This window comes from Eubalaena glacialis, chromosome 4, assembly GCF_028564815.1.
Source record: "Eubalaena glacialis isolate mEubGla1 chromosome 4, mEubGla1.1.hap2.+ XY, whole genome shotgun sequence".
In the NCBI taxonomy this organism is placed as follows: domain Eukaryota; kingdom Metazoa; phylum Chordata; class Mammalia; order Artiodactyla; family Balaenidae; genus Eubalaena; species Eubalaena glacialis.
This window is the reverse complement of record NC_083719.1, coordinates 170,801,256-170,828,000: the sequence shown is the minus strand read 5'-3', so window position 1 is coordinate 170,828,000 and position 26,745 is coordinate 170,801,256. Positions and strand designations below refer to the sequence as shown.

Here is a 26,745-nt window from a genome sequence, read left to right as displayed (position 1 = left end):
GGGCAGTCTGTGCCAGTATCAGCACAAATAAATCAGTCAGCCTTTCAGAAGTCATTTCCTTTCACACCAAATCTTCCAGATGCAGTTCTCATGTTCCTCATTATTGGGTGAGCTGTTAAAATGAAGACAACTATTGATCCACCGTCAGCTCCTATTTAATTTCTTAAAATTTCCAGCAATTAAATAGGAGCAAATTCTGTCATTTAAGAGAACTGACTTACTATTGAAGAGTGTAAATTCTAAAGTTGTAGTTAAAAAACTTATACAGTACATTTTTTTTTTTAATACAGTACATTTTTGATTATGTCCTAGATGAAAAAGACAGCCAGTGTCTGGGACAAAAGATCAGCAAGGCTCTGTAAAACCTTTGTCCCGTTTTAAAATGAAGTATTAGGACATCTGTGCCATAGAGATTCAAGCTAGTGTCCCTGAGAATTTTCAGCTGCACCAGAGTGGTGATTGCTCAACAGACTAAACTGGAGAGTGTGGGATAATTATCACAAGAGGACCACACACAATGATGACATGGAAAGTGATTAGTTACAATCAATAGCATAAGAAAAGGATATTAAAAGAAAGTTTTTAGAGGTACTGATTTCAATGAGAAAAGGCTGGTGAGATATTTTGATTCTTTATTAATTGGTTTTCTTCATGCAGGGCTTTCAAAAAGAAAACAAGTAATTTGAGCACACTAACCAACTTTATTTTTCATGAAAAAAGAAAGCCCTTTGTGATTTTAATGCTGCTTAACTCTTTTCTTCACTGTTCATGCGGTTATAATCTTAAGCAAACAAACAAAAAATTGCTATTATAAGGCTGTGGTGCTTCAATGGCAGTAATGGCACTGACCCTAGTACAATTTTCAGTAGATAAACAGAGCTAATTGATTTATAACCATTATTCTAATTAAATAATCATAAATAATAAGCTTCATGTTAGGGATTATGTTATCAAGTGTGTTGTTTTGTCCTTATTTCTCACATGTTTTACTTTGGTGAAGAATTACAAGCTGTAAATGGTACAGATGAACCGGTTTTCAGGGCAGAAATAGACACAGATGTAGGGAACAAACGTATGGGCACCAAGGGGGGAAAGTGGCGGGGGGGGTGGGTGGTGGTGGGATGAACTGGGAGATTGGGATTGACATGTATACACTAATATGTATAAAATAGATAACTAATAAGAACCTGCTGTATAAAAAAATAAATAAAATAAACTTCAAAAATTCAAAAAAAGAAAAAAAAAAAGAATTACAAGCTGTAATCCAAATGAATTGAAGGGACTATTGAGATGATCCAGTCATTGCTTTTTGAAAAACACTTTAAGCTGCAGACCCCTTTTTTCAAATGAATATTATTCAGATATGAAAATAAAACTTATTATTTATTAATTAATTAATTTATTTTGGGGCTGTGTTGGGTCTTCGTTGCTGCGCACAGGCTTTCTCTAGTTGCGGCGAGTGGTGTGGGGTGCAGGCTTCTCATTGCAGTGGCCTCTCTTGTTGTGGAGCTGGGATCTAGAGCGCAGGCTCAGTAGTTGTGGTGCACGGGCTTAGTTGCTCTGCGGCATGTGGGATCTTCCCGGACCAGGGCTCGAACCCGTGTCCCCTGCATTGGCAGGTGGATTCCCAACCACGGTGCCACCAGGCAAGTCCCTAAAACTTATTTTAAGAAGTAAAATGAAAAAGAAGGCAAAGCTGTTCTGATTGAGACAGGACTGGGGAGCCCAGATGCCCCATTGTGGCCCTGCTAGGCATTCCCTGAAGATGTTCTTTAGAACCCCTAGGGCTTCCCAGGGCTGGGTTCAATAAGCCACTAACCAAACCTTTTGATTTTACAAACAGGAGCAACAACAGTAACTGCCATTTATTGATAATTTACAGTGTGATAGGTGTTCTGTCTTACTGCTTATTATTATAATAACCCTGTAGATTAAGTTTCATGATGTTCATAGTATAGATTAATAAATTAAGGCTCAGAGTATTTAGTTAACTTCACTGAAGTCATCCTGATGGAACCAGGAATTGAACCCAGAGCCAGATCTTTCTTGGACTGTGTTCTCCCCTTAGAGAAAGGGTCCTTATCAACTTCTTTCAGTTTCTGTGACACTGTTTTCCTGATTTCTGCCCACTTCTCTGACTGCTCCTCTTGTCTCCTTTCCCCGCCTCTTACCCTCTGCCTGCCATCTAATGTTGAATCAGTCCTATGACTATCTCCTCTTGCTGTGTTTTCTTTTCCTAGGGAGGCTCATTCACTACCTTGGCCTCAGTTAACATCTGTGTATCAGAGCTTCCACACTTAACATCTTTAGCTCATATCATTCCTCTAAGCTCCAGATACACATGCCCAGTTGCTCCCTCAAACCTTTTCTCAGCATCTCAAAAGCACATTACATTCAGTTCAAGATTTCTCCTCAATTCTGGTCCTTCCTTATTTTTTCCCATTTTTGTTTATGGTGCCACCAACTTGTCCATGGTGTTTAAGTCAGAAACTTCAAAATTTTCCTTGATTGCTTCACTCCCTCATTTCCCACCCTACCAGTCAAATCCTGGTGATCTTTTTTCTCTGAAGTATTTCTGTAAGCCATCCATTTTCCCACCCCACAGCCACTGTCATAGTTTGGTCATGTCGCTGTTGGCTGACATTATTGCAGTGGTCTCCCAATTTTCCCCAGTCTTTCTGTTTCCCCCTGATGTGCAGCCTCATTGCAGCCAGTCTGAGCTTTTGAAAGTGCCCATGTGATGTTTGAATCCTGGCTCCACCACTCACTAGTTATGTGAGCTTGGCAGGCTGCTAAGTCTTTCCAAACCTTAGTTTCCTCATCTGTAAAATGGTTATATAATTCTTACCTCATGTACTTGTTCTAAGAATTAAATGTGGTAGTATGTGCTCGGCATCACTATTAGTGATGATGGTAGAGATGATCATACTCTGCTCAAAACTTTTTCAGGGCTTCCTGTTGCCCTTAAAGTCCAAAACTCTTGTCACACTTCCTTGGTGCTCAGTCTCCTTAATCCCTCAAATGTGCTGTGCCCCCTCCTTCTTGAGGGTCTTCACCTAAGTAGTCTTCTCCTCACAGTAGAAGTGTTGTGTCTTTAAATAGTTAATGGAAGTTAACTCATTCTTCAGATCTCACCCAGCCCCCAAATCTTCTCTTATTTCTTACTACCTTGGATTTATAGCTTTTATCCCTGTTTGCAGTTATAATTGTGTATTTTTGTTGCTGTTGGGATTAATGACTCTTATCCACCGTTATCTGTCTTATCTACCTTTATATGGAGACAGACCGTGTTTATTATACCCACCTGCCATTGTATCTCTGTCAGGGAGCTTAATGCCTGCTACTAACTAAAGATCTTTCTTCCGTCAGTGAGGGATTATACTTCAGTATTTTTTTTCTGTTCTCCAATGTTTGGTTAGGTTTATTTTTCAACAGCACTGCCTCCTTTGTGGGCAGAATTGTCTGAAATGGACTCTTTCATGTTGATTACTAGTTCTTGTTCTTGATGGAGAGAACTCCCAAGGTAGCCGGAGCCCTCTCAGAATCTGTCATTCTTCTGGTATTGAAATAGGCTAGGGGTTCGTTTTTCCGCCTAGGATAAAGTGCTGTTCTTGTGTTCCTGTAGGTTTTGTGTTTTTGTGGCACTTGTCTATACGTTGGGATTCATATTTTCTTTTGCTTAAGTCTGTATAAGAAATATGACATATTTTAGGTTCACTAACGTCATCAAATGTTCCTTTGTGAACCTCTCATTTAAGTTTTCTTGTTTTTGTTTAGATACCTTGGGTTAAGCAAGTAGCTTTATTAAAAAGCCAATTTTCCTTATAATATGGGGATCAAAGAATGTGTTCTTAAAAGCTGTCAGAAAAAAAGAATTATATAAGCATCTATCCCAATTCATAAGTTTAGTTTAAAAATATTTTAAACATTAGTAATGAATCAGGTATCCCTGTGTTACTTTTTTGTTTCTCAAATACCTGAGAGAAAAAAGAAGCCTGCTTATTTATTTATTTTCCAATAAATATGAAAGGGATAGAAAGGAAATTCTTGAAACTGTTGATTATTGTTGCTTTCAGATTTTCAGTGTCCTTATCTCTAAGATCATTTTTATAGGAATCTTTGACATCAAAATTTTGGTACTGAGATTAAAGTAGTTGTATTTTGTGGGGATTCTCAGGGAAAGATGCCATTTTAGGAAGTAGGGTGAGCGGAGAGAAATTAGGATTCTTTCCAGTCTTTTCTGTTTCTTCTCTCATTCCTTCTTTCAGAGAGAAAAGATCCTATGGATAGAATTTTTGCTTTTTAAAAAAAATTCTCAAGCCTTACAGCGATACTTGGGCTCTGCTAATTAAAGTAGCTTCATAAGTAATAACTTTCTTTGAAAACACTGTCTTTATTCCTTATGGATGGAATTGAATGCACAATCATTTAGCTTTTCTTTTTTTTTTTTTTTTAAGTAGCAACCCAATCCATTTCCACCGAAAATTTCCTTCTAGGAAAGTGGTTTTATGATTAATGGAAAGTGTTATATGATTAATGGTTCTGTAGATATGAAAGTTATAGGCTGGATATCTGCTCCCTTTTATCATCTCTGTCATGCATCTTGTTTATAGTAAATTGAAAAAGGTACATTTAAATGACCAGTAAGGTTGAAGACACGCTCTACTACCTGGCAGTTTCATTTCTGTGTGTCTCCTTAAGAGAAACTTTTGCACATGTGCACAAAGAGACAGGTAGATGTACATGTGCTTGTTGTAACAGTGAAAAAAGTGGAAAAACATCTAACTGTTCCTCAAGTAGGTGAGTGGATAAGTTGGTATTTATTCACAAAATGGAATATGAGTACACAGTCCTTTCCTCCAAAATACTTAGGGCACATGTATGTTGGAATTTAGATTTTTTTCAGATTTTGAAAGGTAATCCAGTATATAAACTGTATATTGTGTAATACTCCCATTGGGATCTGGACAATACCCAGTCATCAAACATATTAAATCTGTAGCAAAACTTAGGAATATTCATATTAAATTGGATAAATAAATGGTAAATAGCCTCATAGCAGTTGAGTCAGGTTTTTCCATTAAGCTTGGAGAAAAATTTAGTCTTTTTAAAGCTCTTTGGATTTTAGAATTTTGGATAAGGAATTGTGAAACCTGTATTATACAGTTCATAAAAGTGAATGAGCTAGAGTTATGTATATCAGTGTGGATAAATCTCAAACACGTTTTTAAAAAATTGAAGTATTGTTGACATATTAGTTTCAATATTTTGCTATTGGGATACATTACAAAATGATCAACACACTGGGTCTGGTTAACATCCATCACCACACATAGTTACAAAGAACTTTTTTTTCTTCGGATGAGAACTTTTAAGATCTACTCTCTTAGCAACTTTCAAATATGTAATACAGTGTTATTAACTATAGTCACCATGCTGTACATTATATTCCCAGGACTTATTTATTTTTATAATTGGAAGTTTGTACCTTTTGACTCCCTTTACCCATTTCACCCACTCCCTGTCCCCCACCCCTGGCAACCACCAATCTGTTCTCTATCTGTGAGCTTGTGGTTCCCCCCCCCCGCTCCGAAATGGTAAGATTTTATTTTTTTTTATGGCTGAATAATATCCATTGTGTATATCTATACACATATGTGTATAGATATACACACCACATTTTCTTTATCCATTCATCCATTGATGGACACTTAGGTTGTTTCTATATCTTGGGTATTATAAATAATGCTGCAGTGAACATGGGGGTGCGGATATTTTTTGGAGTTAGTTATTTTTGTTTTCTTTGGATAAAAACTCAGAAGTGGAATTGCTGGATCTAATGGCAGTTCTATTTTTAATTTTTTGAGGAACCTCTATTACTGTTTCCTATAGTGGCTATACCAGTTTACATTCTCAGACACATTATGTTGAGTAACATGAGCAATTTGCAAAGAGAATCAAGAACAGATGACATCACTCCTGTGAATTTTAAATAAGCAACAGTGAGGGGTGGGGGAGAGAGAGAGAGAGATCTGAAGCAAATAAGGCAAATTGTTGATGGTGATTTCCGTACGTTGTTGTATATTTGAATGAGTCTCTGTAGCCCCAAGCTTCTGCTTTCTTCTCTAACCTTTTTAAGAACGCAGGGTTACAATTGAATTAGGTGATAGAGCATAATACATGTTGGGACTGGAAGTGTTCTTAAAATCAACTAAATTATCCTTCTTTCTTTTAAGTGAAGTCATTCCTACTTGTTAAGAAATTTTCTTGAATATTTATTTACTTTTCCCTTTTCTGACCTATATCTGTTACTTTTTTCTCTTTTAATATATTTATTTTTTGTTGGAGTATAGTTCACATACAGCAAAATACATGGATCTTCAGTATCATAGTTCCATGAGTTTTGACAAATGCCAGTAGTCGTATAATGCAGTCTTACGAAGATATAGAACATTTCCATCATCCCATAAGGTTCCCTTGAGCTCCTTCCCAATCAGTATTTTCCCTGCCCCGAACACATAGATAGTGTTCTAATTCCTTTCACTTTAGATTAGTTTTGCCTGCTCTAGAACCTCCTATACATGGAACCATATAGTCTGTACTCTGTTGTGTTTGGCTTCTTTTGCTCAGTGTACTATATATTTTTTTTAAAGTTTATTCGTGTTGTTGCATGTATCCATAGTCATCCTAATATTGAGTAGTTTTCATTGCATGGATATTGCATAATCAATTTATCCATTCTCCTGTTGATGGGGTTGTTTCCAGTTTTGGCTCTTATGAATAAAGCGGTTGTAAACATTTTTATACAGATGTGTTTGTGGCCATGTTTTTATTTCTCTTGCGGAAATATCTAGGAGTGGAATCGCTGGGTCATAGGGTAAGTGCATGTTTAACTTTCCCCTAAAAGTATGCAGTCAGCTGAAGTGAAGTGAAAGATTCTGTGGTCATAGACCTAAGTATTCAAATTGAAAATACAACGCGATGAGTAAATATGGATGTAGGAGATGAATGAAAATAATGGTAACACATGTATTTATTGGAGTTTATGTGATAAAATTGGTGAGAGTCGAGGAAACAAATGTATTTTCCTTTTAAATACCCCGTGAAGATCCCATATGGTTTTATTTCCTCTCAACATGCTGATAAAACATGAAGCAATCTCTTGTATTGTCTGTTTACTACCTAAATTGATTTTCAAAAAAATTTTATTTTTAAAGATTTCTTTTATCTACTTAACATTTTTACAGAAGCATGTGCAAAAGAGTCTTTGATATGCCTTATTTGATGGTTGCCATGGAAAAATTAAGGGATTGTATACAAAAATAATATTTATACCTTGGTGTTTTGCTTTTGAAACAATTATGATTTTCTCCATAATAGTTTGACTTTTTATTGTTATTTTATCCCCAGATGCTTCTTTGGTTTTATTTATCAAGATTCTCTTTCTCTCTCTTTTTAATTACACTTTTTAAAGATTTGTTCCTTGTAGAGAAATGCAGTTAAATTTTATATGTTGATCTTATATGCGCCAGGCTTGCTAAACTTTTTTTTTTTTAATATTTATTTATTTATTTGTTTTATTTTTGGCTGCGTCAGGTCTTAGTTGCTGCACGCGGGATATTCCTTGCGGCATGCAGGATCTTTCGTTGCGGTGCGCGGGCTCCAGAGCGCGTGGGCTCTGGTGGGCTCTGTAGTTGTGGCACGTGAGCTGAGTTGCCCCGTGGCATGTGGGATGCAGAACCCACGTCCTCTGCATTAGAAGGTGGATTCTTAACCACTGGACCACCAGGGAAGTCCCTTGCTGGACTCTTAATTATACAGATATTTTGTCTGTAATGTCTTCTGAGTTTTCATCCTACAATCTCTGTATAATGACTGTTTCTTGCTTTCTAATTCTTATACCTTTGATTTCCTTCTCTTGTCTTACTGCACTTGGTCTTAGTATCTCTAGAACAAAATACAACAGTGGACGGTTGTAGTCTATCAGTTGCCTAGTGTAGATTTGATTTTTACAAGAAAGCCCATTATTAAAGAGGTAAGTCTTGAAAAAAAATGTGAGTAATTTGGTTGGTTTATTCTGGTTAGCTGATGTTCTTTGTATATGTTCTATGCTATTTTCTCCCCAAGACAGAATTATTTATGTAAATAATTTTGATGGGCTTCATTTCAATTTAACACGGTTTAGTGATAGTGTGTGTGAAAGCATCTTAAACAATGGCAGTGTACACGAGTGCTTTCCTGTAAGATTGTAAGGTCATGATCTCTTTGTACTCTCCCTCAATATCAGTCTTCCTTGCCTCTTCTCTTTCTCTGGAGGAAAAGGGGGGGGGGGAGGAAAAAGGAATTCTATAGCTTCTGGAAAGCTTTGGGCACACAGTGACTTCAGTGTTGACATAGTCTGTGGGACACAGACATTAGCCCTTTAGCTTTATGCCATGCGCTGCAGCTGAATGTCAGCAGGGACCACCCCCCCCCACAGCCAAGCTGCTGCCTCCGGTGTGTGTTTATTCAGCTGAATCCACTCCCAGTTGTAGCATTGCCAGGGTTAGCTCTTAACATGTTCACAGCTGATTGGTATCGCTTAAAGAGCTGTTCTTTCTTTACCCTTCTTTCTTCTTGATTTATATACTAGTATTTCAGGGACTTAATCTGGGAATTTTGTTAACCTCATTGACATCTGTTGCAGGTGCTTGAAACTTTTGGGTTGTAGAGCATGAAGAAAGAAGTGAGGTTGATACTTAAAATGCTGCTAGACTGAACAGTACCTTTATGGTCCCTTGTATTTAATTCTGCCTTTGCTTTGTTAGTACTGAGCATTCTCAAGTTAAACACTATGGAAATGGTTACTATAGGATCCCTCTGCTGGTTGATTTTACTTTTAAGGTTAAAAAAAATTTTTATTTTGATGTTATTTTTTTAATGGAATGACGTCTTCAATCCTGACATTGCTTAGTATGATATTTTTACTATTGTAATATCTGGTTTGGGATATTATCTTTTCTTCTTTCTGTACTTTTCTTCCTCCACCCATTCCTTCCTCTCTATTTCTGCCTTTTGTTCAGTTTGAGAGTCAGACAGGCTTTCTAGAGGGGATAATGCCTGATCTAAGGATGAAAGGACAGGTAGGATTTAGCTGGGAGTGAAAGTGAGGGAACGGGTAGAGGATATTCTTTATTTATTTATATTTATTTTATTTATTTATTTATTTATTTAACATCTTCGTTGGAGTGTAATTGCTTTACAATGGTGTGTTAGTTTCTGCTTTATAACAAAGTGAATCAGTTATACATATACATATACTCTTTAAGTAGAGGCTAAGGGGTAAGTAAATGGAATGGGAGTTTGGGTAACTGAAAGCTATTTGGAATTTCTAGAACTTGTACTAAAATCAGTTTATTGTCACTTGAGTTGTTGTCTTGATGAGCACACAATAATAGAATGTATTATGACCTCGGGACTTCCCCATTTTGATAGTATTTTTGTTTATTCTTTAATTTCTCCTCTGGGTTATGCTGGCATAAAGGCAGATGTTCTTTTTTCTCTCCTGGATTCAGTAGCAGAGAGTAGCTGCTAGGAATCTGGAATAATTGCTTGTTCATTTTCTTGACTCTGACATCTTTTTTAGAGGAGAATAAGCTCAAAGTAGCGTTCATTTAAACAATTTAATCTATCCATTTGAATTCTGGTGTGGTTGTTTCTTGCATTGTAGTATGTCTCTCGCTGGTGTTTATTTAGATCAGTCTGAGAACTTGGTTTTGGTTTAATATTTGAGAGCTTACAGTGTGCTTTGCTGCACAGAAAATAAATCCTTGTCATCAACTGAAAGAATCAACGGAAAGAATACTAGACTAATGATCAGACGAAATGAACTACCTTAGAGGCTCTTCCTTTGTCTCAGTCTTGGAGATTCAGACTCATTAAAAAACTTTGAGTTTCTTCTAAAATGATAGAAATTAGAATACTTTCTTTTCATATTAAAGATTCATGAATCCAAATCATAGTGATCTTCTAGAATCTAAACTTCATTTGAGTATGTTGCATATATAATAAGTGCTTTTATGTGTCCCATTTCTCGTTCTTGAATATTCTTAATTTAAAATTTATAATAAGGTATAGTGCTGGTGTGTGAGTGTGTATATATAGCTATTAAGTTTTACCACTTTGTAAGCTCTGTTTTTGGATAAGAACTCTATCCTGCACTTTTGGTGTATGTTGTATAGTATTAAAAGTATAAAAGATTCTTGTTGACAGTTAATTATTTGAAAATGCTTCTCTTCACTTCAGATCAAACACAAATAAATCCAGAGTGTATAATTAACATTTTTTTTTTTAAATTAGGATTGCATTTAGTATTTTGGCCAGTTTGTATTTGAGATAGAATTTTTTGTGTGTTAGCTGGTAAGGAACTAATTGTTACAGAATAAGAGTAATTCTCTCTGTTATAGGGGAAAGATATAATTTTCCAGGGACTTGATTTGCATCTACTATCCAGTAGCCATTTACTTTCAAAATAATGCGTGAAAATTTGTTTTTGTCAATCTTTCATCAAAAATTTATTGAGCACTTACTATACCAAACACTGTGCCGTGCCCTAGAGTAAAAAGATGAAAGTCCCAAGTTCTAGAAAGTTTTTCTTGAAGACAGATACAAAGAAATAAATTGCAGATTGGGCTGGTAAGTGCTCTTCTTAGGGACACATACGGTACAGCACAGATCAGAACATCACAGAGCCTGAGGATCGACTTGGGTGATGTTAGTAAGAATTATTATAAACTCTTCTGCATCTTGCATTGATAAAGTTTCCTCAATGTATGTATTTACATGTTTCAGAAAAAAAATCGTTCTTACTTTAACATAATAGGATGCAGCACTGGTATTTTTTCTAATGGTTATCTTGACAAATAGTGCATTGAACTCTCTGGGATACAGTATAATGTTTGTGATGATGACCATTTTCATGTATCCATAATATTCTTTTTCTGTAACTAAAAATAGCTCTAGACTCCTTGGTTCTGTCATTTTAGAAATCAGGATAAACTGGATCAAAGCGTTCTCTTGTTCAGAGAAACTAATGGAAGTTTTGCCTCAGAAGAGCTTCTGATAATTTGTCTAAAACATATGAAGCATTGTTGTGATCTTTTGTTGTTTTTGAGATGTATTTTTCTAAAAAATGATCATAAACCCTATGAGAGATTTAAGAATTTTCATTACTGTTGTTCACAACATCCTACCATTTCATTGAGATACAGCTTGGTGTAATTTTAGCACAATCCTTGGACTAAATTTTAAGCAGTTATTTTTCCAGTCTTCCAGCTCAAGCTGAGTGTTAGAGTGAGCAGAAGTAGACTAGTGAGTGTTGGTGTACAATTTGGAATGTGAGAAGTGTGAGATCATTTTGGAGAGTGTCATGAGCAGAATTCCCAAATAGAAATTTTCCTAATATCTGACATCTGAGATTGTCCTGCTAAATTCAGCATGTGTTTTTGGTCGGTCATGGTAAATGTCTGTGATATGTGCAGATATGCTCAGTTTATCTTCAGCATGAATGTGCTAGAGAAAGAGTAGCCTGGCTTATTGCCTGCTGCTTCTTTCTTCTCCCAGGCGAGTTGGCAGGAATTTTAATACAGTGAATCTAGCTTGAATGTAGCCTAAAGAAGGGGTGCTGATTCCCATTTCAATGGAGCAAATTGCTGTGTAGCCTTCTCGGCTACCAGTCAGAGCATCATTTTAATTCTGTATTCTAGTAAAATGGGTGCAAGCCGAGCTGAAGAAGCAGGGCACATTAGTCGTTGTATTTTCTCTCTTCACCAAAACAGTGCTTGCCATACTAGTATAATCACAAGTGCTAAAGTGTATGTGAGACTGTTAGCTGTCGTCAACATCTGTTTCTCCTGATTTGAATGAATTTGGTGATGAGTGTCCAGAAAAGGAGGGACAGTTGTACCTAGAAATCAGTTTCATTGTTGAATTTAACTTCTGATATTTCCCTGTGGGATAAACTTGCTCAGAATTTATTTGGATTTTTTGACTTCCAAAGGTAAAGAATGAAACTGGAGGTTGATTATAGGCTTCAGAGAATTAGTATTTTGACACATCTTTTTATTAAGGATTTTGAACTCCGACAACTGTTGAGAATCTTTACAGCATGATGCGGGTAGTTAAATTTATTTAAAGAATCATATTCATGAATTCAAATACCTGATAATTTTATTGTAAATTTATTTTTCGTAAGAAAAAGCCAATGCTTTTCGAGAGTTTGAAGACTGCCGCCATAATTGAAAGTTCACTACTTGCTAAGCATAATACCAAAACCAGAAACTATAAAAGAAGAGGTTCTTATCTTTGCACTAAAAGAATTCTGTATTTAAGTTGCCATAAACTATGTTAAAAGAAAAATGACAGATTTGGAAATATATTTGTAACATGCACAGCAGGCAAAAGGTTGTTTTCCAAATATAAAAAGATCTTAAAGTGGATTAGGAGAAAGGTTAAATGTCCCCAAAACAAAATGAGCAAAGAACAAGAACAGATGAGTCACAAAGGAAGGAATACAAAGCGCTTGTAGATATGTGAATAGATATTCAGTCTTACTTGTAATCAAAGAAAAGCCCAAAAAAGAAAGAGAAGAAAGAAGATACCCAGTTGTCAAAGGAATAGGAAAGTGCTCAGACATCGTTTGGTGGAAGTTTAAATCTGTACAGACCCTTTTAGAGATAATTTGTTGTGTGTATTAAAATCATAACTGCATACCCTCTGATCCAGGAATTCCACCTTTCAGAATTTATCTCCAGGAAAAATTTGGATAAATGTGCAGAGATACACATGTGAAGGTGCCTGTTATAATAGTGGAAAATGAGAACCAAACTAAATATTTATCAATAGTTATAAGTAAATTATTTAATATCAACACGTTGGAATTCTATGGCAGGCATATTTTTTCCGCAGTGTTTAAAATCGTTGTAAAATACAGCTTACATTCACCATGTTAAATTTACCATCTTAACCAATTTTCAGGTGTACAGTTCATAAGGTACATTCATACTGTTGTGCAGCCATCACCACCATCCATCTCCACAACTCTTCATCCTGTAAGACTGAATCTCTGCACCCATCAAACAGTCACTCCCTGTCTCCCGTCTCCCCAGCCCCTGGCAACCACTCTTGTGCTTCCTGTCTCTGTGAGGTGGACTGCTCTAGGGACCTCATGTAAGTGGACTCGTGTAATATTTGTCTTTTGTGACGGGCTTATTTCATTTGGCATAGTGTCCATCCATGTTGCAGCGTGTGTCAGCATTTCCTTCCTTTTTGAGGCTGAAAAATATCATTAGGCATTTTTTTAAATTTAATTTTTGGGTGGGTAGTACATACATTTAGTTCAAATTCAAGAGGAGGGTTAGGAGGAGAGAAAGATGGGAGGTGGCTGGGAAGTGACTGCAGATGTATATGGGATTTCTCGTAAGGGGTGATGGCAGTGTTCTAGAATTAGATAGTAGTGATCAATGTATAACTTTTAATATGCTGAAAACTGCTGACTTACACACTATAAACCGGTGAACTTTATGGTATGTGTGAATTATGTCTCAATAAAGCTATTATTAAAAAATTTTCAATGTCAGTTACACCTCAGTTAAAAAAATTTTTATGCGGAATAGAATAAAGTTTTCTTACATGTTGTCCCCCAGTGATTCCAGTTCGTTCCTCCCTTCCTCCCTTCTTGCCTTCCTCCGTTCCCCCAAATAACCATTAATTATTTCTTGTGTAACATTACAGAAGTATTTTTATTTCTTATGATATTTTTTATTTATAGTAAATAATATTTATTGTTCCCTCCGTTTTAACCAAAGTGGTAGCAAATTGAACACAGCCAAGCAGGCATCTCTGAAGTCTTTTCTCTTATTTTTAAAGGTAAAAATGTCCCTTTTTATTGATTACTTGCTTACTGTAGGGGATTTAGATAGTACAAAAAAGTATGAAGAAAAATGTAAAATCTACCCATACCCAGGCACTGGTAATTGTTTGCATCCTTTTAGACTTTTCTCTGCATGTTTATACTTTTTAAAAATTAGAATCGTGATCATCCTATACTTGCTATTATATATCTGCTTTTTTACTCTTAATATGTTGTAACTGTAGTTTTTATCAGTAAATATAAATCTACATTTAAAAAAATTGATGCATAGTATTAAACTGGGTGGACATTTCTCATTTACTTAACTCATCACCTATTAATATCCATTTAGGTGGTTTCTAATTTTGTCGCTGGTGTAAACAACAGTGAGCGTCTTTGTACACTTGCCAGATCGTTTCCTTGAGATATTTACTGCTGTTTTGCAGTTTGCCAAAAATTTTAAACAATGTATGTTTTAAGATATATGCCACAAAGATTTCAGTGATATTATTAGCTCTGTGAAAAGATGGTGCAGGCATTTATATCCTCACTTTAAATATGAGGAATCTGAAACCCAGAAAGATGGCAATGTGTTCCAAATGAGGTTGCTCTTTAGTGTGAGAGCTGGAACTAAAACTCCTGTCTTCTGATGGTGGGTTAGTTTCCTTCCACTGCGGCACACTGCCAGATCTTGAATACCTTGAATACAAAGGGTGATTTTCTATTGTTGCTTCTTCATTTCTGAAAACATGATTCTTGATGTAACTTCCTTTTAGGTTCTTTGTATAATGTTCTAGAATTTATCCATTCAGATTAAAGGTTCATATACCTTCGTTAGGGATACAGTCTAAAGATATACCCTCTGAAACATTTTACTAGCTTATCTGCACTAACATTTTCATTTAATTACTGAAATTACTCACTTCTATTGTTATCTTCTTCTGTATAAATAGCTCACACAGCCTCAGTTTTTTGTGTTTTGTTTTTTGTTTTTAAAGCTTCAAGTTATCTAATTACCTTTGGGTACTAGCTTCAGTGGGCTGCGAGAATTGCTTTCATTCGAATGCCAGCTCTGTTACTTACTGTGTGATCTTGGGGTGAGTTATTTAAGTCTCTGTATGCCTGGTGTCATCATCAATAAAATTCAAATAATAGTACATGTGTTATAGTGAGGATTAAACGAATTAACACATAAGGAGTGCTAAGCACATTCTGGCATGCACTCATATGTTTATTATTTAATGTGCTAACTTAATTGTAAAGCACTTAAAGTCATTTTGTATTTTGACATCCTTTGTGTTTTTTGGTGAAATTTTTTGTATGATGTGTCCGTATTCCTATAGGTTTCCCCTGCCTTTCCCCTCTCCTCACCTTCAGTTCCGTGTAATACCTTCTGTTAATCTTGAACAGTGTCTTTATTTAGTCAAGCAAAGTGAGGAGCTGCCAGACTTACCTTGTTTCCTGTTGGTAATAAACACAAATTAAATTACTGACATTTTACAGATTATCTCAATCAGTTTTAAAGACAGTGTAAAACAGAATAATGTGAATCCTCATTTGCTAAATGCAGGGTTCTGAGAGCTGTGGTAGCTGCTTTCTCATTCCCCGTAGTCTGCTTTGTTTCTGCTACTTGAGGAGGAAAGCTCATTTGGGTTTTCTTTTTTGTCTTTATACCAGCACATGCAAATGACAGTCCAGGCTCTCCAGGATGAATTGCGGATCCAGAGGGACCTGAACCAGCTGTTTCAACAGGATAGTAACAGTAGGACTGGTGAGCCTTGCGTGGCAGAGCTGACGGAGGAGAACTTTCAGAGGCTGCACACTGAGCATGAGCGGCAGGCCCAGGAGCTGTTCCTCCTTCGAAAGACTCTGGAAGAGATGGAGCTGCGGATTGAGACTCAGAAGCAAACCCTGAGCGCTCGGGACGAATCCATCAAGAAGCTTCTGGAGATGTTGCAGAGCAAGGGGCTTTCTGCTAAGGCTACTGAGGAAGACCGTGAGAGAACGAGACTGGCAGAGGCAGAGATGCACGTCCACCACCTCGAAAGCCTTTTGGAGCAGAAGGAAAAAGAGAACGCTCTGTTGAGAGAGGTGAGTGGCCACTTTCTCAGTTGTTAGGACTGTCTTTTTTTCCTGATTAGTCAGCATTTTGACCTAGGTAAATTTATATGCTCTCCTGAGCTAGTGCAAGGGAATTTCTTCTTATCTAAGTTCTGCACTGATTTCTGTTCTGATTTGCTGTCTTGTATGAGATGACATTGGCTGGCATGTATACTGGTTTAATACCTTTCTGGGGTTTTTTTTCCCCCTCCTGATTTCTGTAGACTCATTTTGTTGCTAGAGGGGCACAGAATTTTCTTGATTTGTTCCTCATCTATTGATTTGTTCATAGAGACACACACAACAAAACCAGAATTAGAGTAGCTAACTACTGCTCAATTTTAAAATATTAATAATTGAAAGTAAGCGATTCCCTCAGTTTCGGTGTGCTTATAAAGTCCTAGGCAGCAGTAATGGATGTTTGCCCTGTGGTTTCCATGGAAACTGTTGCCTTGCTGTAAAAGATACGTGATAAAAATTATTTGCTGCCCTGGAGGCACAGCTAGAGGGAATGATACAGAGGTATGCTGTCACTTATTTTTAGAGAGGAAACTCAGACTTTAGCTGACCACTGTGTCTACTGATAATTTTTCACTTTTCTATGTAATGCTTCATTTTAAGAAAGCTTAAGTGAAGAATTCATCTTACATTGAATTAAAAAAAAATGACAGCTCTACTTCTCTATATGAGGTCAGAGTCTTCAGATAATTTTCACATTTGGATAGGGGGAAAAAAAATCTCAGAACTATTTTAGTGCCAGTCTGAATAATCCCTTTTTAAATGAAGGGTGAGGAAGGCGGTTAAAAGCAGCAAAACAGCGACTTCCCTGATGATGGCAACGGTCTGTATCTGCTCTCTGCAATATGGTAGCCACTGGCTGCATGTGACTGTTGGGCAGTTGAAATGTGGTTAGTGTGACTGAGGAACTGAAATTTAAATTTTATTTAAATATAACTAATTTAAAATTAAATTTAATCAAATTTAAATTTAAGTATCTCTGTGTAGGTAGTGGCTACTGTATTAGGTAGTGCAGCGATGCATAATGCATAATGTGGGTAATGTTACCCGCTTTTCTTAATAATTTGTCTTGAACATCTTTCTTTGTCAGTACATGTAGAGTTTTGTAATTTCAGTTGAATTTATAATGTTCTGTTGCATTTATTTATATTTCTTACTGTTGAAAATTTAGACTACTGTTAATTTTTCATTATTATAAAACTGTGCTGCACTGAATATCCCTAACCATATATCCCTGTACATTAATTTTTTTCTTTAGCATAAATTTCCAGAAATGAATTTGCTCAGGGTGTGTACGTTTTCAAAACTCTGAATATCAGTCTTGTCTCCCAGAGTGATTGGACCAGTTTATCCTCCCAGAAGCATATACTGTATTTTTACGGTTAATCTGCAGCTATGTACGTTACAATCTTCAAGTTACTGGACTGTATTGTTTTAGAAAATTTTCTATCAACTACTGTGTTGTAGGCACCATCCTGAGTTTCTTTCAGTTTACTTTAAAGAGTTTATATTTTAGTGAGGTAACCTGGAGCCTGGCCATAGAACATTGTAAGAGAAGGTGTAATCATCTCAAATAGCATGCAGCATGAAAACCCTGCCAGCATCGTGATGAACTTTGAATGTTAACGTTTTTACTCCTTCTGTTCTGAATATTTCAACCTGTGCCCATTTATTTTTGAGTTTTGGAGTTAATAAATAGTGAATAGTTAAGGATTATGAAAAGCCACAGTGTTATTCTGGCAGAGAACAACCAGCAATATGGTGAATTTGAACAAGTAGTAGGAAAAAACATGAATTTAAGACTAATTTTGAAGTAACAAGCTCTACAAGTATTAAGTCCCACTTCTGAACATAATGTGGAAAGAAATATAGGCCTTGTTAGTTGTATCAATACACAATTCCACTTGCCATTAGTAATGTAGCGTCATCTTACAGGAAACACAGTCCTATGGATTAAAATTATTTAAGAGCAAGTAGAAGTGATTGCTTCAGGAACACATGTTTAGAATGCTGGTTCTCCTTTCTTTTTCTCCTACTTGCCTTCAAGACTTAGCTCAAATTTCAGTTCTTCTGTGAAGTCTTCCTTGTGCAGCTCTATACATATATGTAGATGAGCCAGTAATATTATAGTATACTTCCATGTGTGTTTCTTCATTGTTCACTTAATTTTTTGCACCAAGGATGTAGAGATATATATATATATATGAAATTTTATCTTGTTAGTGTCTTAACAAATGCACAGTGGGTACTCAAGAAATGTTGGTTGAATAAGTTGAAATGTAGGGAAAGAAGTTTAAGCCTGGAGCTTACAGAAAGAAGGATAGCTTTTCCAATTCTTTTTTCTCCAGTGTGACCACTGGATACTAAAACCTAACGAAGGTTAGAAAACAAACTAAAACCCCAAACCAGTTTTGCTTATGAGTTTAGGTATAGAAGTTATAAATAAGATATTGGCAGATAGAATCAGCATTATGATAAAAGGATAATATTCTGACCAAAAGGAGTTTATTCCAGGAATCCAGAATGGCTCAATATGTCATTCACAGTTATAATTTGTAATAGGTGAAAGGAAAAGATAACCTTGTAGTGTTTGATAGCTATCTCAAAGACATTAGATAAAATGTTAGACACTTTGAAAACTAAACCAAATAAACTAAAAATAAGAATTGAATGATACCTTTATAGCATGATTTAAATAAAACAACTCAGTAAATGTGTATTATAAACATATTTTAAACTAGTAGCCAGAATTGTGCTTACTCTGACGTATACTAAGACGCATCCATTAAAGTTAGAGAGAGGCAAAGATACTGTTCATCAGTATTTACATTATTCTGGAAGTGTTAGGCAGTGCTGTTAGATAAGGAAAATGGAATAAATAATATCAGTAACGGTAATGGAAAGGATAGGGCTAAATTTTCATTACAATGTAGATGGGAACATTAATATAAAGATGCTGCTTTCCCCCAACTCTGTGAATTTAGTGTAATCCCAATAGGAATATTCTTGACGCGTGCCCAAATGATGTTGCAGTTTCTTTGCAAGAAGAACAGTGCGGGAACACTTGTTTAAGCAGCTCATGATATATGTGTTTTAAACCCAGTGATATTAAAATCTCTGGTACTGGCACAGTAATAGATAGCTAGATTGATGAGACAGAATAGAACCCAGAAATAATATAGTTTTAAGCATATGATACATGTTTGGGAATAATCGCCATCTATTTGGAAAACAGTACATAGTTACATCAAATTAAGTTCTAGGTGAAATAAAGAGCTACTTGTTAAAAAATAACAACACTAGAAGAGAATGTAAGAAAAAGGTTTTAATACAATCTTGAGACAGGAAAGAATCTTTTCTTGCCATAGCAAGAGGCTTAAACAATTAAATTTGTGTATGTTAGAAAATACAGGTAACAGAAGCTAAAATGGTAATTTGGAGTAAAGCTTTGTAACATGTGGCTCGACTGTTTCGTTTCCAGAGTGACAAGGTGCTAGAGGCACTCGGCACAGCCTTTCTTTGCTCATTACTCAACAAACATCCATTGAGTTTCTAGAATGTATGTGACCCTGGGATACACGCTGGGTATACATTTTTCATGTCAGAACACATGGTCTGTGCCCTCCTAGAACTTAAAAATCTGGTGAGAGACAATAAACTGATAATTATGAGAGGAAATGAATTAGTTGAGTCTAATTATGTTGGGAGAGGGGATAAACAGGGTAAGCATCTTTGAGGAGGTGCCCTTTAAGGGAGATCTGAAGAAAGTTGAAACAGTCTTGCTGAGCATTTGGGTAAAATCATTTCATGAAGAAGGTTAACAGTTTCAAAGGCCGGATGAGGAGTTTTCAGGAGACAGCAAGGAGACTAGAGGACAAAAGCATATTGTCTAAGGGGAAAACAGGCATGAGATGAGAGGTTGAAGAGGTAGCCAGGGCCAGAGTCATTCATTCCATTCATCAGATATTTATTGGGCACTAACCCATGTGCAGAGCACAAGGAAATATAGTAGCAGTGAACAAAACAAAAATCCATGCCCTCTAGGAGACAAAGCACTTGCCTTCAGGATCCCTGCAGGTAATGCAACAATTTTATTCAAAGTGCAAGAGAAAACTGCACCAATGTTTAATCAAGGGAGTGATCTAGTTTAGCTTTTAAAATCTACTCTGGCTGTGTTGAGAATAATTGGGGAGGGAGAATTACGAGTGAACAAGGAAGTCTAATAAAGAACTTAACTCTAGGTTGGGTGAGTGGTGACTTGAAATGGCTATTGTGCATTATATCACTAGTGTGTCAAGAAAGGCAGGAAGAATTGAGAGCTGGCAACACTGGGATATCCATAGGTTTTATTATTATTGGATTATTGTCCATCTTTTTAAAAAGCGGGTTTTCATCAGTTCCAAGACTCATAGTTTTTCCCATCTCAACAGTATGAAATTGAGTTAATAAGTCTTATCCTTGATGGCATCTTAAAATCTCTGTCAGCAAGGCCACAGTCCTGCTTGATTTGTTTGCCTGTGTACTCACAAACAGTTAACAGCTGCTCATTTTAGTCAATGTTGTGAGTATTGTTGCTATTTCTCATGTTAACTTTAGCTGTTGTTCAGTATGTCTTCAGTAATATTATGCTGTGAACCAGCATTGAAACAGTTATTGGTATGGAGGAAGTTATAAAACCGTTCAACATGATATATGATTAAACTTTACGGTTAAATAAGTAAAAAAGGGTCTTGCAATCAGTATAAAATAAAAATTCTGAATGATAGAAGCTTGGGTCATGGTTTACTTGGAGGCATTTCCTTCTTTTCTGTCCAGCACATTAAACAGTGGTTTACCTTACAATCAGTGGCATCTTAGATTTGATGAAATACAGTAACATTAAAATGGCATTCATATCCAGGAACATTTGTGATTAGTTTTCCATTTTGTTTATGAACCTGATTCTGTAGATAGCAGGTAAATAATTCCCCCAAATAAAAGCCAAAGAAGAAAAACAAAAATTAAATTAAGCATTGTATTTTCTGTTTGTACTGAAATTACATTGTTACGTGACTTATTGTTAGATTTTGTATTGTTTACTGGAGTGTCTTTCCTTTGATGGACAGAAGCGTGAAGACATCTATTGGACACATACTGAACTACAGTCAAGACGTGGTTAGTGCCTGGGGCCAGGCGTATGGAGTTTTAACAGGCTTTACAGGTGATTCTGTGATACACCAAAGTTTGGTTCTCAGTCTGTTGGCAGAACATACCTGAATTGGCTATGGAATTTTTGGATTGGCTATCCATATGCATACCAAGCATTGTCTATAGGCTGAATAAATATTTCAGTTCTATATGTGCTCCTGTTTTTTGAAATGTAGATCCTATTGTGATGAATAAAATACTAATTTGTTGGGAATTCCCTGGCGGTCCAGTCGTTAGGACTCCGCGCTTCCACTGCAGGGGCCACGGGTTCGATTCCTGGTCGGGGAACTAAGATCCGCATGATGCACGACATGGCCAGAAAAGAAAAAGAAATTAAAATACTAATTTGTTTTAAAACATTTACACGTATGTTAATTTTGGTCTCTATAATATTTTAGTCAACAAACCTTGTTTAGTACAACTGCTCTCATGTTAAGATTTGCAGCAGTGTTTGAGGTTTAAAAGCCCTACTCTTAATCTACAGATTCAATGCAATCCCTATCAAACTACCACTGGCATTTTTCACAGAACTAGAACAAAAAATTTCACAATTTGTATGGAAACACAAAAGACCCCGAATAGCCAAAGCAATCTTGAGAACGAAAAACGGAGCTGGAGGAATCAGGATCCCTGACTTCAGACAATACTACAAAGCTACAGTAATCAAGACAGTATGGTACTGGCACAAAAACAGAAATATAGGTCAATGGAACAGGATAGAAAGCCCAGAGATAAACCCACGCATATATGGTCACCTTATCTTTGATAAAGGATGCAAGAATATACAGTGGAGAAAAGACAGCCTCTTCAATAAGTGGTGCTGGTAAAACTGGACAGGTACATGTAAAAGAATGAAATTAGAACACTGCCTAACACCATACACAAAAATAAACTCAAAATGGATTAAAGACCTAAATGTAAGGCCAGACACTATCAAACTCTTAGAGGAAAACATAGGCAGAACACTCTATGACATAAATCACAGCAAGATCCTTTTTGACCCACCTCCTAGAGAAATGGAAATAAAAAGAAAAATAAACAAATGGGGCCTAATGAAACTTAAAAGCTTTTGCACAGCAAAGGAAACCATAAACAAGATGAGAAGACAACCCTCAGAATGGGAGAAAATATTTGCAAATGAAGCAACTGACAAAGGATTAAACTCCAAAATTTACAAGCAGCTCATGCAACTCAATATCAAAAAAACAAACAACCCAATCCAAAAATGGGCAGAAGACCTAAATAGACATTTCTCCAAAGAAGATATACAGATTGCCAACAAACACATGAAAGAATGCTCAACATCATTAATCATTAGAGAAATGCAAATCGAAACTACAATGAGATATCATCTCACACCAGTCAGAATAACCATCATCAAAAAATCTACAAACGATAAATGCTGGAGAGGGTGTGGAGAAAAGGGAACCCTCTTGCACTCTTGGTGGGAATGTAAATTGATACAGCCACTATGGAGCACAGTATGGAGGTTCCTTAAAAAACTAAAAATAGAACTACCATACAACCCAGCAATCCCACTACTGGGCATATACCCTGAGGAAACCATAATTCAAAAAGAGTCATGTACCAAAATGTTCATTGCAGCTCTATTTACAATAGCCAGGACATGGAAGCAACCTAAGTGTCCATCAACAGATGAATGGCTAAAGAACATGTGGCACATATATACAATGGAATATTACTCAGCCATAAAAAGAAATGAAATTGAGTTATTTGTAGTGAGGTGGATGGACCTAGAGTCTGTCATACAGAGTGAAGTAAGTCATAAAGAGAAAAACAAATACCGTATGCTAACACATATATATGGAATCTAAGAAAAAAAAAAAAGGTCGTGAAGAACCTAGGGGCAAGACGTGAATAAAGACACAGACCTACTAGAGAATGGACTTGAGGATATGGGGAGGGGGAAGGGTAAGCTGTGACAAAGTGAGAGAGTGACATGGACATATATACACTACCAAACGTAAAACAGATAGCTAGTGGGAAGCAGCCGCATAGCACAGGGAGATCAGCTCGGTGCTTTGTGACCACCTAGAGGGGTGGGATAGGGAGGGTGGGAGGGAGGGAGATGCAAGAGGGAAGAGATATGGGAACATATGTATATGTATAACTGATTCACTTTGTTATAAAGGAGAAACTAACACACCATTGTAAAGCAATTATACTCCAATAAAGATGTTAAAAAAAAAAAAAGGTGTCAGATATGGGGATATATGTATATGTATAGCTGATTCACTTTGTTATAAAGCAGAAACTAACACACCATTATAAAGCAATTATACTCCAATAAAGATATTTAAAAAAAAAAAAAAAGCCCTATTCTTTAACTAGGTTCTAGGCTAGGAATTTTGGCTCTAACATGTCTGAGGAATGCCCATCTGTATCTTCGGCAGTTGTCAGGTAAAAGCAGAGGAGGTTAGAGGGGAAAAAAGAGAAATAAACATATATAGAAAAAAAATAGAAACCTTGGACAAAGAGTAGGAAGAATTAAAAAAGAAAAAGGGTCCCTAGTTAGTTTTCCCTTTCCTAGTGATTTTGGAAAGTGTGAACAGTTGCATCGCGTAACTTACTGATTCAGGTTATCCTTCCTCATCTTTTTTTTTTTTGGTGTGTCATTTGTACCTCATTTCCATTTTGACAGGAAGATATGTTTTCTCAGAAGCATGCTGTTACTTGAGATGGTAAAGGGTCAAAGTGCAGTGCTGTCTGACAACGGCGGAGTTGAGGTACAGGAGGAGTAGTGAGGGTTCCTTCTTCACTTCTCCGTGTGGAGTACAGTAAGCCCAGAACTTGTGTGGAGGATTGAAATCTGCTGAAGGGACGTCTACCCTTGAACCAAGGGTGCTGGAGGCTAAAACCTGAAACTTGAAAGAAAGAAATTTCAGACATAAGTACTACTTTTCAGTCACAAATGCTCCTTTCTCTCAGTTGTGTAAGTAAATGTTGACTTACTTTTAAAAAGAAAGAAACTACTAACAATGGAGAAATTTTGTTCCTAACTTGTTTGTTTTCTTTCTCTAGTCATTATTCTTTATTAAATCAGTGAGAGGAACTGAACACATTTTCTACCGTGTACCACAGTTGACAGTATAACAAGATCCAGATAATTCTACCTGTATGAATCTCTGGGCTTTCTTTAATTTGTGTAGAGTGAAAATTTTCAGGCTAAAAAGAGCGAAATAAAGCAAGCACTAGCACATTCGACTTCTTACATTTGTCTGAATGGTACATTCTTTTTTATTCCCAGAGTCCTCTCCCTTTATGAACAGTGCAGGAGTCAGAGGCTCGATGTGCTCTCTGGGAAAGGGGAGTTGGTCAGCCCACTGACTGCAGGATGTGTTCATAATGAGCTTTAATGCGCAGGCCTTTGAATGGAGATCTGTTACGACTGATGGGTTTTACAAGATCTTAACAGGAAAGCTTTATGCCTGCGAATGGTTTAAAGTGCACCCTAGTTCCTTAGCAGAGGAGGATTTTTTTTTTTTCAAATGGATTTCTTTCCTTATATATTGCTGATATGCTTGCTAGAGTTTAAAATGAAATTGTAATAGTTTCACTGTAAAGCATTTGGAAATTTCCCTAATTTGGAAGTAGGTAATGGGAAAGATGTCATATGAAATTAGTTCAGGGTCTGAATTGTGAGATATCTCAAAGAAATGCAGTTTTAGTATTTCAAGTAGATACAGAAACACTAAGTGAAAAATGTGAAGTGTAGGTTAGAGGACTTTATTAAGAGGTGATGATTATTTACAATTAGCAGGATTCATTTTATTTTTGTTACATTTTACAGTTTGCAGTCATTTATTAAACATATTATTAAATATCTGTGTGCCCAATTTATCACCTGTTTACAGTGTAGGGAGTAGATTCAGTGTGGACAGACTGGAGGCTGGGGGGTAACTGATGAGTTTGTTGTTTTAATGCAGGTGAGAGGTGATTATGGCCTGAACTAATGTGTTCAGATTTTGTCCTGGATTAATGTGTTCTGCATTTTACTGTCTTAATGAAGTGTTTTATCTTGCAGGGGTTAATTGTGGATTAACTCGATCCTTAACGAGACTTGCTTTTACACTCTGTTGGCTCTAGTCTAGGTAGCCTTCCCTCCAGGGCTAGACTGTCTCTACTCCTAAGACGTGGCCTTTCTGGTGTCTCTGCTCAGTGCCTCTGATGTTCTCTCCACTCTGGCTCTTTGGAGCTTGAATTCTTCCCAGCCCCATGTGAGTGCAGGTAGTTGCTCAACTCATAGCTCTCTGGTAGTTGTTCTTTGACACTGTGGAGTCTTTTCCTGTACATGCAGGCTTAGTATTTGGTCAAAGACTCCAGGGGACCCCTGTCAGATGAGACACTGCTGCTTTTCTGGCTAGCTTCTTCCTCTGTGTCATTCTGCTGTGCACATTTCTCCTGTCTTTGGGACTCTTACCCACTGATCTGTCTTCTGAGCTCTGCGGGACTGCTGTTTTCTGTTTGGTCTTCCTCTCCCTGCATCACATATTGGATAGCAAGTCCGGACCATAACCTTGTTAGTTTCTCTTCTCTCAAGGATCATACTCCTGTGCTGCTTGTTTTCCAGTGTCTGAAAACAGTTGCTTTATGCATTTTTGTCTAATTTTAACATAGTTTATGACAGGAGGGCTAGTCTTCTGTCTGTTATGATCAGATTGTGTTGACCTTGTAGAGGGTGAGAAGTAGATAGGAAACTCATTGAAGGATTGAAAACAGACTATTGCCATGATTTGTTGATGCTTTATCTAGAGTACACCATTGCTTTCTTTAAAATGGACAGAGGAAATGAAAGGAAACTTAACTCGAGGCTGTTGTAGTAATCTAGGCTTAAACTAGACTGGAAATGGAGTGAAATGATAAATTCAAGAAATCTTTTGAAGCTGGAACAATTAGGACCTGCTCTAGAAGGTGGTAGGAAGTGAAGATGTGGGAGGAATGAAAGGAGACACTGTGCTGTTTGGCTTGAACCACCGGGAGGGTAATGCCATTTAAGGAGATGGGCAAGACTCATCAGTCTTCAGAGGAGGGGCTAGGTTAAAGAGGAGAAAATCACGAGTTTTGTTTTGGATGAAATAAGTTTGAGTGACCTAGTAAACATCTATATACATGTCAAATGGGCAGAGCAGAGGGCAGGGCTAGAATTTCACCAGCACTGTTCAGATGGAAAATATCCATCTGTATTCTCTGCCATCACTAGGGGCTGTACCAGGGTACTCTGGAAGTACTGGCTGACTCAGAGACATTCACAGAATCTGACAAGAAAATGGCCTGAGGAGGTCTGGTAACTTCAGGGTGATCCTTGAAGACCCTAACTGTGATATTCTGCCATCTCCTTCCTTCCTTTCTGATCCTGAACGCACTGACATTTGGATTGAAAAAAATAGCTATGTTTTTCTGCCATTTGCTACCTGTAGACTGTTTAGGAAACTTGTTCAGCAGTCTTACCTTCTTTTTTTTTCTGATTGTAGCCCCTCTGGAGAGAGATTTCCATCGTAGGTAGCCCGGTGGTTGTTGCTCTGGGGGAGGAT

General features: G+C 36.8%; 1 protein-coding gene across 1 annotated transcript in view; it reads left to right on the top strand.

Annotated features, from left to right (window-relative positions):
* The window catches only part of LOC133091154 (ELKS/Rab6-interacting/CAST family member 1-like), a 115,554-nt gene that overhangs the window by 10,745 nt on the left and 78,064 nt on the right, over positions 1–26,745 (top strand). Inside the window, 1 exon segment of the mRNA XM_061190112.1 lies at positions 15,566–15,979. Coding sequence (XP_061046095.1) covers positions 15,569–15,979 — 411 coding nt within the window. The 5' untranslated portion in view covers positions 15,566–15,568.